The sequence below is a fragment of the Sus scrofa genome, chromosome 5, assembly GCF_054392235.1.
Source record: "Sus scrofa isolate SSC_HxYL_T2T_F1_AM1 chromosome 5, Sscrofa_HxYL_maternal_Yorkshire_Landrace_v2.0, whole genome shotgun sequence".
Taxonomy (NCBI): domain Eukaryota; kingdom Metazoa; phylum Chordata; class Mammalia; order Artiodactyla; family Suidae; genus Sus; species Sus scrofa.
This window is the reverse complement of record NC_139387.1, coordinates 31,256,997-31,270,504: the sequence shown is the minus strand read 5'-3', so window position 1 is coordinate 31,270,504 and position 13,508 is coordinate 31,256,997. Positions and strand designations below refer to the sequence as shown.

The following is a 13,508-nucleotide window of genomic DNA, read 5'->3' as shown; positions in this document are numbered from 1 at the left end:
TCTTGATGTAAAGCAGCCTTACAAGTGGTGCTGTGCCTGGGGCAAGCTGGCACTGACTATGGATGCTGATGGGCTCTAAGTGGCCACCCGCCTGGCTGAAATTGGAGCTGGGGCCAGAAACCCTCTCCCAAGAACCCCATGCCTGGGCTTATGTTGAGCTTTTCAGTGCCAGTTAGATAAGATGAGGCCACTTGTGGGGATCCTTCCTCAAGTGGCCTCATTTTACCTAAATGCCATTTCTGACTGCATTTCAACACTGGGTCTCCTGTAGCATGAAGGAAATATCAGGAAACCAGTCCAAGAGTTCACATGCATTGTTCACTTCCTGGGCAGCAGCGTCTCATCAGTGACCTTCAGTTGTCCACACAAACCACTCTTTTACGGGGGCGGGTGGAATGTCACATTCGCGAGGAAGCCTAGCAGAGACGTGAGGTGGAGGACTTGTGAGCTCCTTGCAGCAGCATTGGAAGGAATGGTCTGAGGCGTTCTCCCTAAGCTTCCCACCCAGCTTGGGACAGCCTTCCCTGAAGCGCAGGTGTGCAAGGATGATGGCAGGAATCTGATGAAACTGTGGTTCTCTGAAGAGGGGCTGGGGAGGCCCACCCCTTGGGGAAAGTGTGAGATTTAACTTCATACCACTCCTAAGGTGTGGGGATCCTAAGCAAGAAACTCACATAAAACATGTTCTGACACTGGAAGAACCCACAGGGTCCCCCAGTGAAGACAAATTTGAAACCCTTTGTAGATAACCCAGGGCACACAGCAAACAACCCGAATGAAGAGAAGCTTGTATCTTACCTTCAAACCCACCACGGGAAAGGATAACTGGACACAACAGAGGCTTCCCTCTAGTCCCCCCCCACCCCAAAGTAAACCTAATAGAATAGTTTGAGAGAAACTTTAAACCTGTACAGACAGAACCGTGAGGTAAAAAGAGGTAGATGTGGAAAAGAACCACATAGAAATTAACAATGGTGAAAAATATGTCACTGAAATAATTTACCAAATGGATCAAGCAGTAAACTTCTAAAGTATAAATTAGTGAATTGAAAGTTATCACAGAGGTTTTTAACATAGGGAAGAGGCTGAAGTTTGGAAGGTAAACGGAGAAGGATCTAATAGGAGAAAATATAAAATTATGGAGAAATTATTTTTAAAAATAGAGGGGAAGCAATAATAAAAAAATCTGTGGTTGAGAATTTTCCAGAATCAGAAATATTGTCTCATTTTGAAGGAGTAAGACTAATTTCCAACCCTGATAAATAAAAAGAAATCCTCACTCTCTGTCTCAGTGGAAGTTCATACCATCAATAATAAAATATCAACAATTTAATAAGCTACCAATGAGAAAAAATATTTACTTGTTAAAAAAAAAAAAAACAGAAACAGGACAGCCTTTTTAAAAAGAGAGGTCAGAAAAGATGAAATATTATCTCTAAACTGCTAAGGGAAAATAACAGTCAATCTAGAATTCTATACCCAATAAAGCTATAATCCAAGATTAAAGGCAAAAATAAAGATTTTTGTGGCCCTAAAATTTGGCGAGTTTATCCCTCACAGACCATTGTTATTATCTTGACATAGGCATTGTTAAAAGAATTGCTAAAAATGTACTTCAACAGAAGGAAATCAAGTCCAGAAGGAAGGAATGGACTAGAAAAAGCAAAGAAGTCAGTATGTTGGTTTATTTCCATAAGTATAGAGTGTAAATTATAAGAATGACTAATGGAAGTTTAAAAATAAGGCAAAGTTAAAATACTAGGCAATAACATGAAAGATGAAAAAAGGCATTCTAAGATTGTTTTATTTTCTGGAGAAGGACACAAACGTCAATTAACTTATATGTTAAAAACCTAAGGACAGCACTAAAACAACAGAAATAATCACTTCTAAACCAGTAGGAGAAGGAAAAAGGTATTCAAGAAAGCAGTCAATCTGACAGAAAGCAATGAAAGAAAGAGAAACACACTAAGTGGAAAATACAAAATAAATTTTATGCACGTATGTATGTGTGAATGATGGCAAAAATAGATTCAGAATAGCAGTTTTTACAATAAACAGACTTAACTCACATTTTAATAACCATAAAGATTAGATTTTATTTTACTTAGCCATCTACCACTAATGAAATACACTTAAAATAATAGAAAGTTTAGAAGTCCTACACTGCCTTCTTTAGGTTTTTATCATTGCCAGGTATCACGGTGAAGGGAGCATTGAAAATGACAAAGATTTCTTGCCTAAAAGTCTTGGGATAGCTTTAACTAAGGACCATAGATGGGGAGGTCCCACCTTGGCAGTGAAAATAAGTTAACATTTATTGACTCTTCCTCAGTCTTAACTGGAACCTACAAAGGAAAGTAAGAAGAGCTATGCTATGTGTCATGAAAGCTCAGACACAGGAGAACTTGGAGTGTGGAGGGGTGTGGGAGGCACCCTGCCTGCCCCTGCGCTCCCCCCACCCAAAAAAAAAGAACTCAAGAAGAAAACAAAAGATACCAAGGTTAAAGAAGATGGTCGGCAGTATAGCATCTGTGCTGAAGAAAGGTTAAATAGAATGAGGACAGAGAAGCTTTTAGGTCAAGATGTAGGAGGCCAGATTAGTAAAGGGAAGTAAGAAATTGAGGAAGCAAGAATGGATTTCTCTCTCAAGGAGTTCACCTAAGGGAAGACTGAATGGATGATAAAAAGAAATGCAGGCTCAAGGGAAGTTATTATCTTGACATAGGCAATGACCATTTTTAAAGAATAAAACCTTGGAGTTCCCATTGTGGTGCAGTGGAAACAAATCCAACTAGGAGCCATGAGGTTGTGGGTTTGATCCCTGGCCTTGCTCAGTGGGTTAAGGATTTTGCATTGCCTTGAGCTGTAGTGTAGGTCACAGACTCAGCTCAGATCTGGCATTGCTGCAGCTGTGGTGTAGGCCGGCAGCTATAGCTCCGATTAGACCCCTAGCGTGGGAACCTCCATATTCTGCGAGTGCGGCCCTAAAAAGATAAAAGCAAAAAAAAAAAAATTAAAAAAAAAAAAGAATAAAACCTTAATATTCACCATCTTTTCCAGGTGACCTAATACTGCTTTTTAGAATACCGAAGCTAAATTTGGCCATTTTTTTCAATACCTAAAGTCACCAGCAATGGCAGTATCAGGCAATACCACCCTGACTATTGCTTTTAACTATGGATGATGTTTTGTTTTGTTTCTTTTTTAGGGCCGCACCTGCGGCATATGGAGGTTCCCAGGCTAGGGGTCTAATTGGCGCTATAGCTGCAAGCCTACACCACAGCTCAGGGTAACGCCGGATCCTTAACCCAGTGAGTGAGGCCAGGGATCAAACCTGAGTCCTCATGGATGCTAGTCAGATTCGTTAACCGCTGAACCACAATGGGAACTCCTGGATGATAGTTTTATGTGACTTAAATAAAACAAAGTAGGCACTGTTTTGATTTTAACTTTTTTTTACTGAAGTATAGTTGATTTACAATACTTTGTTAGTTTCAGGTATTCAGCAAAGTGACTCAGTTTTAAATATGGATATTTTTCAGAATCTTTTCCATTACAGATGATTACAAGATATTGAATATGCCATACAGCAAATCCTTATTGTTTATCTATATATAGTCGTGCGCTATCTGTTAATCCCATATTCTTAATTTATCCCCTTCCTCCTTTTCCCTTTTGGTAACCATGAGTTTGCTTTCTATGTTTGTGAATCTGTTTTGTAAATAGATTCACTTGTAGTATTTTTTAGATTCCGCAAGTGATATCACATGTTGGTCTTTGTCTGATTTCACTTAGTTTGAGAATCTCTGGGTCCATCCATGTTGCTGCAAATGGCATTATTTCATTCTATTTTATGGCTGATATTCCATTGTGTATGTGTTTGTATGTTTTTATATATATATCCATTCCTCCATCAATGGACGTTTAGGTCATTTCCATATCTTGACTATGGTAGACAGCACTGCAGTGAATATTGGGGTACATGTATCTTTTTGAATTACGGTTTTTGCCAGATAGATGCCCAGGAATGGGATTGACGCAGATCACATGGTAGCTTTATTTTTAGTTTTTTTAAGGAAACTCTATACTGTTTTCCATAGTAGCTGTACCAATTAACATTCTTACCAACAGTGTGAGAGGTTCCCTTTTCCCCACACTCTGTCCAGCATTTATTATTTGTAGACTTTTTGATGATGGCCATTCTGACTGGTGTGAGGTGATACCTCATTATAGTTTTGATTTACATCTCTCTAATAATTAGTGATGTTGAGCATCTTTTTATGTGCCCGTTGGCCATCGGTATATCTTTTTCTGAAGAAACGTCGATTTAGGTCTTCTACCCATTTGATTAATTTTTTTATTATCAATTTTTTAAAGATATTGAGCTGTAAGAGCTGCCTGTATATTTTGGAAATTAAGCCCTTGACGTAACCTTGTTCTGACCTCAGTCGCTGCCCCATGACTACAGGACCTGTTGAGGGCCTATAGGATGGTTTGCCTCTAGACTTGTCACAGAGACTGGTCCCTACTTCTTTTATCTTTTTTTTTTTTTTTAATATGTTTGAGTAACTTCCTTTTGCTGCCAGCCATCTTTTCTTGTAAGCTGCCATAATTTTCTGTGCCTAGTCTGCTCACGAGCTGGATTAAGGTGTGTTTAGCCCTGACAATGCATCTACAAACTCATATATTATCTCAGCCAGCTTTCTGAGCTTGAAAGGCTAAGTTCTAGACCCTGGTCAATCACCAGGATAATAAACATCACTGGATAGTGCCAGTTGCCTTTCCATGTGAGGTTATATATCAGACATACAATTTAATACAAAACCAAGAGTCTCCTAGGGTGAGCATCGGAAAGCTCTTTTGAATGTAGTATATGAGTGGCAGTATGTGGATATGGGGACATTGATTTGGCTCTTTAGCCAAAGGCCTCTTCGGAATCCTTTCTGTTTACTTCCTGAGCTCAGTAAGAAGAGAACCCTCAGAAAGGGCTAACTGGTTGCATCTTCCCTCAAGTGTAACCTAAGAGACTTCTATTTCAAAACAGATAATTTTCTCAGTACTGACAGAAAAAGAGGCATCTCTCCTTCTCACCTACCACCCACCCTCTAGGAGAAAAGTCATTTATTTTGTATTAACTGTAATGGCCTCTCTTTGCCACCTGCAGTATGAGCTCCATTTCTCTCTGCTGCCTGGGCTGTATGAATAGACTCTACTGCCTGGAATCTTAACAAGCTGGACATCATTCGCCACAGACTATGTTCTTAAATAATGTAATGACAGGGCTAGATGCAGGTCGCCTTGAACCTGAGAGTGGGTAAATCCATCAGGGGTTTTAACAGAAGCAATGTCAGAGGCTTTGTGGTTCTGAATTCCATAATTCACAGTTCCGAAGGCAGGGCTCAGAGACACTTCCACGCAGGAAGAGGCCGCTGGCAACATCAGGGTGCTCTGCTCTTCCCGGGCTATGGGCTGCTTTCCAAGAGGCCTGCCTTCGAGGGTGACATTTATTATCTTGGTGATTTACCAGAGTCTGGCTTTTAGCTTCTCAGGCTCAGAAATTGGCTTAATCAACAGACAAGAAGCAGATTCATTATCCGAGCTGGCCTCACCTTAACCAAGCTTTCCTGATGGATCTGCAAACTGCAGAAATGCCAGCTGACATTTATATGGAGAAAGAGGACTGAGTTTCTTAAAGTACAAATGACTAGCTCATTCTTTCTCTATAGGCAGGCCTACACGGGGAGGCAGATCATAATTAGAAGGTTATTTGGTCAACACGAAATCAGAATAAAGGTAAACTCTATGTTCAGTGGCACGGGCTAATAGCGTAATACATCCTCACTAAATATGGTCCTACCAGTAGAACTAAATTTCTTTGAAATCTGTTGGATAAGACTCTTGGATTTCTCTGGTGGTGCAGCGAGTTAGGAATCTGGCATTGTCCCTGCAGTGGCTGGGGTCACTGCTGTGGCGCAGGCCCAGGAACTTGCATCTGCCATAGGCATAGCCGGAAAAAAAAAAGAAAGAAAGAAAAAAGACTGTCTCTGCCTCTGCCTCAGTTAGTATTTGGATAGACACCTGCCAATGTTTGTTTGTTTGTTTCGCCTCAAGGCTAATCCAGGTCCCCATTCCCAAATCACTTCTCACTAATGTATTTCTCTAGATTTTAATAATTTCCATCCATTTACAGCATAGTCATTATTTTTATTTTTTTTAGTTTATGATTTAAATATCAATGAGCTATCTTATTTTAAAATTCTTGGGGATCCCTCGCCGTACTTACAGTGATGAAGAGAAGCATGTGGCACCGATGAAGGTGGGGGAATAGCTCACCCAGACCAAGGGCGAACATTCAAGCACCTTCACGTTTTTATTATGATCCTTTGCTACCTGTGCTGGCATTAACTTTTTTCTTTAAAGAAAAACTTTTCTTTAAAAAAAAAAAATTATTTAAAAAGATTTACCCCTTTTTTTTCTATTCATGTATGAATAGAAAAATGACCATCCTTTGTCCTAAAAGTAGTATGGCCCTAAAAATAAATATATTGAAAACAAAAGCTCTTCTTTTTCCCGTGTACTTTTGTAGCTGTAGAAAGCTCTTGAGCCTAAGCAGATATGTGTTAAAGATACTCTAGCACTAAACCAGGCTCTCTCATTGACATCAAAAATTTTCAGGAGTTCCTATCGTGGCTTGTTTAACGAACTCGACTAGCATCCATGAGGATGCGGGTTCAATCCTTGGCCTCGCCAAGGTTAAGGATCTGGTGTTGCCATGAGCTGAGGTGTAGCTTGGATCTGGCGTTGCTGTGGCTGCAGTGTAGGCCAGCAGCTGTAGCTCTGATTAAACCCCTAGCCTGGGAACCTCTCTGTGCTGCCAATGCGGCCCTGCAAGACAAAAAGATAACAACAACAACAAGAAAAAAAACCAAAATTTTTTTCAAAAGAGGACTGAGCAGCAGAACAATTTAGGAGGTTATTTAATGTATGTTGTACCTCGTCCCTCTGTCGACCTAAATAGTAATCTCACAGTTAGGCCTCCCACATTTCGGGAAACAGTGCCCTAGGCTTTTGGCGACTTTAGGGTATTTGAAAAGGGTTTACATGGTGTTATAATGCCTCCTTCCCAGCCTTGCCTGACCCCAGGTCTGCCTGATGCCACACTGACATCTCATTCCTGCTTCTCCCTACACAGGTACACACTGGCAGCTCAGGACCTGGTGATGCGAGCCCGGGGCGTCCTGAAGGACAGAGGATGGCGGATATCCAATGACCGACTGGGCTCAGGAGACGACATTTCTGTCTATGTCATTCCTTTAATACATGGAAACAAACTGTCATGAAAACAGCCCAGGGCTTGGGGAGGACTGAAGGGGAGAAAGCTGGGGTGCCTGTGGGCAGGGCGGGGCTGGGATGGACGTGCCCCAGCAGAGTTCCAGGGGATGCCAGCTCTTCCCAGCCCAGGTCGGGAGCTTGCTGCTGAAAGGCCTCTGGCTGAGCTTCAAGAGGACCCTTGGGTTTCAGTTTCCTCTTTAGTCACAGGTCTGGATTCTCAACAAGAGCAAAACACAAAGGCTGCTACTGAGTGTTAGGTTTCTGTTGGTTCCTCTCATGGGCCTCCTAGGTGGCTCTCGCCCATTTGGAGGCACATACACCATATTTATTTTATCCAGAGTAGCTGGGGTGGCCATTTTCGGGTGCAACTGGCAGAAGACTCTTCAGCCTGCCAAGCTGCCACCTTCTCCACGGGTTACAAGTGCTGCATTGGAAAGTTTGGGGATCATGCCTCGGAAAGTGTAAGCACCCATCTTCTAGTAAGCCTGAGATTTATTTCAGGGAACACTATCTCTGTGTGGGTGTGTATATGTGTGTCTTTATTCTTTTTTGGTGACAGTGGGGGGCGGCAGGGATTTTTTTTCTCTTTTGCTGTTCTTTGAATCGTAATTGTTTCCCTCCGATAGAACAAGCCGGGGACTTTCCAAGCCCTGGCCGCGGAATCTGTGTGTCAGACTCCAGCCCTGCCGGTCCGGTCCCGTATCCTGTAGCCCATACCACCCAGGCAGCCATCTGGAGCGGTGCCCTGGGTGACGGAGCTCAGTCTTTGTTATGTAACAGCTCATTCCTGAGTTGCAATCAATGTGTTTTTGTGACTATGTGGGTGTTTCTTGGGACCACCAGTTCCTCTGTCGTCTACAAGGGTCCCTCTGGCGTGGCTTGCAGTTTCTCTGGAGAGTCGGGCTTTTCATTTCCAGAATGGTTGGCCCTCCCCGCACTGTGCCACTGGGACACACCCAAAGCAGTGTCAAATTGAGCAATCTAGGGTGTTCCTTGTATCGGTCAGTTCACTGCACCTCATTTGAGGACCATTCCTCCACCTGGATCCAGGTTCCCTGGGCCGTGAGGTGACTGTCCCCAAGCCCACTCCAAGGAAGGTGTACAGTAGCAGAGTCCTGTCAAGAAGCAGCAGTCTGAGCCTCCCCTTCATATCTGGCCCAGGCCCACTCAGAACGGCCGTTTGATAAGAGTGAATTTATCAGCCAGGTGGTTGACAGTCATTCTCAAGCTGTGCACCCTGCCCTGTTCCTTCTTCCCAGAATCATGTCCCAACCAGCCTGTCCCCGCAGGTGCTCCACCTCTGGCTGTTCCTCACCAGAGCAGGGCTACCGCTGCTTCTCTGCCCAGAGGAATCGCAAAATAGATTTCTAGAAACCACTTCTTGGGCAGATGGCTTCCCAGCACTGCGGGACTTGGTAGAGCAGTGTCCAGTGACCGAGGGCTCTTCCTACAGGCCTCCTGTGGTATCATCACCATCTTGACCACTTTTTATAATAAAAACATTCTTCTCACCCGATAAAGGAAAAGGTCAAGGGTGCCATTCCCCCAGAAGGCTGGAGAGCCAATTCCACTTCTCATGTTTGTTTGAATCCCTTCCCCAGAGGGGAGGGCAGGAACCTTTCCTCTGTGCAGTTAATCACCTGTATTTGCATTCCTGGAATGTAAATATTCTCTCAGGAATGGCCTGGAGCTTTCCTGCTTAGGAATGCATTCATCCCACAGTGTGGAAACAATACCTGGTCGGGCAGGTGAGGTACCTGGGATTCACCCACCCAAGTGTTTGCTGCAGTGTTGCCTGGGAAGAACTGGCTCCAGTGTCAGGAATCCTCATCATCTGCCAGCCTGTCTCCCCAAGGAGAGGAGTCTGGGGTAAACAATTTGCTCCTCTGGCAGAACATGATGCTATGGGGAAACATGCAGGCATCCAACAACAGTGCGGTCCACTTCCGGCGTGGACTCTCCAAACCAGGTATAAATTCAGAAACTTGAGCAAGTTTTCTGTGGAGGACTCTGAGCCACCTTCTTTGAGAAGCTGTCCTCCCAGGCCATCACCTCTTCCCCGAGTTGCCATTGCCTTTCATTTCCTTTATTTTCTGGGCTTCTATCTGGGTCCTACCTTGAGTCTCTCTTGTCTTATTCAAGGCACAAGTGTCAGAGTTTAGATGTGCATATCCTGTAGATGTCATGACAACCTTCCACTCAATTGTCCATTTCCTGCCAAGGCACGTCTCAGGAAATACTCTGGAACCCCTTTATTCCGTTTTTCTGAAAGTCTTGAGCATTTGGTCCTACTGGATTTAGTTAGAAAGGTATATGGGAATTCTTTCCCTAAGCCCCCTCGGGTAGAAAGATCTTAGGAGTGAGCTGAAGCCATGCGTCTGTTTGGGAAGCCACAAAGGAGGTGACTAAATCAAATGTGGAAAAAAATAATTTGTTAATGCCCGTGGCAGGTCTGTCCAACGCTGATATTGCTCTGTGAATTGAGCTTGCTCCGTTTTAGCCTTATTTTTCACCCAGGCCCCATGTCATCTGATCCCAGAGCAGTAACTGTGTCTATGTAACGATCGGCCCACGGAGAATTCCTGGAAGGGTCAAAAGGCCACATACTTAAAATTCTGCAGAACTTATTTCTACATGGTTCTGACATCTTGAGTATCTGATTTATAATCAAGTCTCCTGGCCCCAGTAGCCTCAGAGGATGTCTTCTTTAATAAAAAGCTTCCAATTTCCTAGTCAGGTGTTCATGGTTGTCTGGGGGTCGGGGTGGAGGTGAGGGGTGGCCACTTCCTTTAATGAAAGTCTCTCTCAATTCTAAATCTCTTTGTTGGGCTGGCCTCTGGTCTTCAGAATGTTTGGTGACACTCTTTTCCTTAAAGAGAGCAAACTCTGTGGCATTTTGTTGGGCAACAACCAGACCTTTGCTCTCCCAACACCTGAAATCAGAGCAGTGCCAGCAGCCAGAAAACCGGAGGGGGTGTTCTCCTGCGGTCACGCTTGCCAACTTCTGTTCTTGGGGAAGGAACAGAGCTGTGAGAAGCGGGCTAGGCCAAGTGCTCAGCTGTCTAATAGGACAAAGCCCTCAAAGTGGGAATTGGTTATTTTCCACCGTTTACAGCTTGGGGGAATCTGGGGTGTTGAATTGTTTCGTCTCTGACGGTTTACCTCCATGGGGGCTGCATAAAGTCAGCTGCGCTCACTCTTTTTACTAGTATTCATTTACTCCTTGGGACGCATCACAGCTGTCAGTAGTATTGTTGGGCAGGGATGAGAGTCCCGTGTCTAGATTTGGCCTCAGATCTTGGCCACTGGGGCGGGGTGTTCGGTGGACCAAGAGCACTAGCAGGGAAACACTGGGAGGCGGGGGCGGGGCGGGGGAAGAACTCCCACATCTTTAAGACTCTGGTCTAACCTCCCTCCTCATCTGCCAACCAACTTTATTTACAAGGCCATGAATGGTCAGTGGTTTTCTTTCCACCACAGTCTGAGGATCTTACCTTTCCTTAAGTGACCCAGAGCAGCTGTACTGTGTTTAGATGGAACATGTTAAGCTTTTATGAGATTCTATTTTTGGTAAGTTCATGTTCCTGGGACACTTGGAGAAAGCAGTGAGAGCCACTGTCTGTGCCAAAACCCACCAGGCTGACCCTCAAACGTAGCAGATCTAGGAAAAGAGTGAAATAGTATCTGGCCGCTGGACAGGACTTTACATTAGGAACTTAGACTTTTGAGGACATGGCAATGGCAGAGACACATCACAGCCGGCACACCATAGCCCCCCGAGTGTACTCTGGTTCTGTATGGGTGACGTGGCTTAGGTGTGTGCACACGGGGATTTTTCAAAGGACACTACATGAGCAGCCCCACTTGCCTCTTGTGTAAGCGCCGTGGTGGCTCTTTGTAAGATTCAAGTGCCAGTCCAGGGAGCACTATTTCTACTCCATGATGTGATTTGTGTAAATAGCTTTAATTTTGCCTGTGTGTCTTAGGTGAAGTTTTGTTTATGTACCAACCAGGTAGACAGTGACCAAATGAGGCTGTAATTGTGTTGTTTTCTGCTGTGATGTACTTGAAGAAGAATCTTGTGTCCTCCACTCCTCCAATCTTCCATAGTTTTTAGTGTTTGTTTGGGGAGTCCTGGGGTTACTCTTTTACTCCTATTTTGCCTCCATTTTCCTTGTTTCTTCTGGAAATCCAGAGAGGCCCAGAGTGGAGATCATTTGTAAGGAATGTATTACTGTCTGGGTTTCCAAAAAAGATCCTACATTATAGCGAATGAAAGGAATCTTCCTGAAAACGGTTTTGGAACCATTTATGCTCTGTGATTGTGAAACCCTGACTTTTGTAACCCAGAAATGAAAACTGTTTAGTAAAGGGGATCTATTTTGTGTGTTTTGAAACTTCGGTGCAATGTTCCCTGGAAAAAGTTGAAGAAATGTATATGCTCAATGCCATTTTAAAATAAAATATTATATATATGTATATAGGACCCCTTTAGCAAAACGTTTTTGTGTCATTCCTTTTAATTCACTAAGAAGCTTTTTCATATCAGGTATGAGGTGAATGTCATGGCCTCATGGAGTCATCAACTGAACAGACTCAAAAGAACATCAGAAGGGAATAGATGCTCAGACTGTCAGTCTTCACAGGAATCATCAGAACAGGCCGTCCTTTATCATCATCGATGCCTCTGTTCACCATGGACATGACTCCCAAGAATTACTCCCAACAGGTAATTCTTTTTTTGTTGTTTTATTGAGGTATAATTGACATACAACATCATATTAGTTTCAGGTAGACACCATAATGATTTGGTAAGTGTACAGATTGTGAAATGATCACCATATGAAGTCTAGTGACCACCCATCACCATCCAGTGTTACAGACGTTTTACTCTTATGATGAGAACTTGTAAGATTGACTCTCCTAGTAACTTTCCAATATGCAATATGGTACTACTAACAAGCAGTATATAATTACAATATGTTCACCATGCTGTATATTACATCTACAGGACTTATTTATTTTATAACTGGAAGTCTGGACCCATTTCACCAACTCCCTATCCTTTGCCTCTGTTTTCTGTATCCATGAATTAGGTTTTTTTTTTAAAGGCCACACCTGCTGCGTACGGAAGTTCCCAGGCTGGGGTCAAATCAGAGCCGCAGCTGCTGGCCTATGCCACAGCCATGGAAACACCAGATCGGAGCCACATCTGCAACCTATGGGCTTGTGGCAATGCCATATCCTTAACCCACTGAGCAAGACAGGGATCAAACCTGCATCCTCACTGAGACAACGCTGAGTCCTTAATCCACTGAGCCACCGTGGAAATGCCAACTAATTATTTTTTCAGATTCCACATATAAGTGAGATCATACAATATTTTTCTTTCTCTTTTTTCATAAGACATAGCATAATGACTTGGCATAATGCCTTCAAGGTCCATCCATGTTGTCACACATGGCAAGATTTCATTCTTTTTATGGTTGAATAATATTCTATTAGATGTGGGATATATATATACACACACATAATATCCCATTAAATGTGTGTGTTTGTATACACACATATATATCTATATGTAAAAAACATACACATATGTATTAAAAAACACCACAGACCACAGTTTCTTTAGCCATTCATCCTTTGATGGACATTTAGGTTGTTTCCATATCTTGGCTATTGTAAATAATGCTGCAGTGAACAGCATGAATGTGCATATAATTTTTTAAATGTGTTTTAATTTTCTTGGGTGAAACCCCCAGAAGTGGAATTTCTAGATCATATGGTAGATCTATTTAATTTTTTGAGAAAGCTCTATATTGTTTTCTATAGTAGCTGCATAAACTTACATTCCTACCAGCAGTGAAAGAGGGTTCTTTTTTCTCCACATCCTTGACAACACTTGTCTTTTTGGTAATTGCCCATCTGAGAGGTGTGAGGTGATATCTAGTGGTTTTGATTTGCATTTCCCTGATGATTAGTGATGTTGAGCCTCTTTCAGATACATGTTGTCTATGTCTTCTTTAGAAAAGCGTCTATTCAGATCCTCTGCCCACTTTTTTTTGGTTTTGGGTTTTTTTTTTTTGGTCTAAAATTTTTAGGGCCACATCCATGGCATTTGGAAGTTCCCAGACTAGGGGCTGAATTGGAGCTGTAGCCACCAGCCTATG

General features: G+C 43.0%; 1 protein-coding gene and 1 long non-coding RNA gene across 5 annotated transcripts in view; one reads left to right on the top strand and one right to left on the bottom strand.

Moving 5' to 3' along the window:
- Nucleotides 1-11,835, top strand: part of PPM1H (protein phosphatase, Mg2+/Mn2+ dependent 1H) — a 272,860-nt gene extending 261,025 nt beyond the window's left edge. For both annotated transcript variants that reach the window (XM_021091936.2, XM_084956249.1), the window contains one exon: nucleotides 7,196-11,835. In XM_021091936.2, coding sequence (XP_020947595.1) covers nucleotides 7,196-7,343 — 148 coding nt within the window. In that variant the 3' untranslated portion in view covers nucleotides 7,344-11,835. The remainder of the gene's footprint in view (nucleotides 1-7,195) is intronic.
- LOC146403301 (uncharacterized) overlaps nucleotides 1-13,508 on the bottom strand; it is an 83,239-nt gene that overhangs the window by 23,144 nt on the left and 46,587 nt on the right. The gene's annotated exons all lie outside the window — the stretch shown is intronic.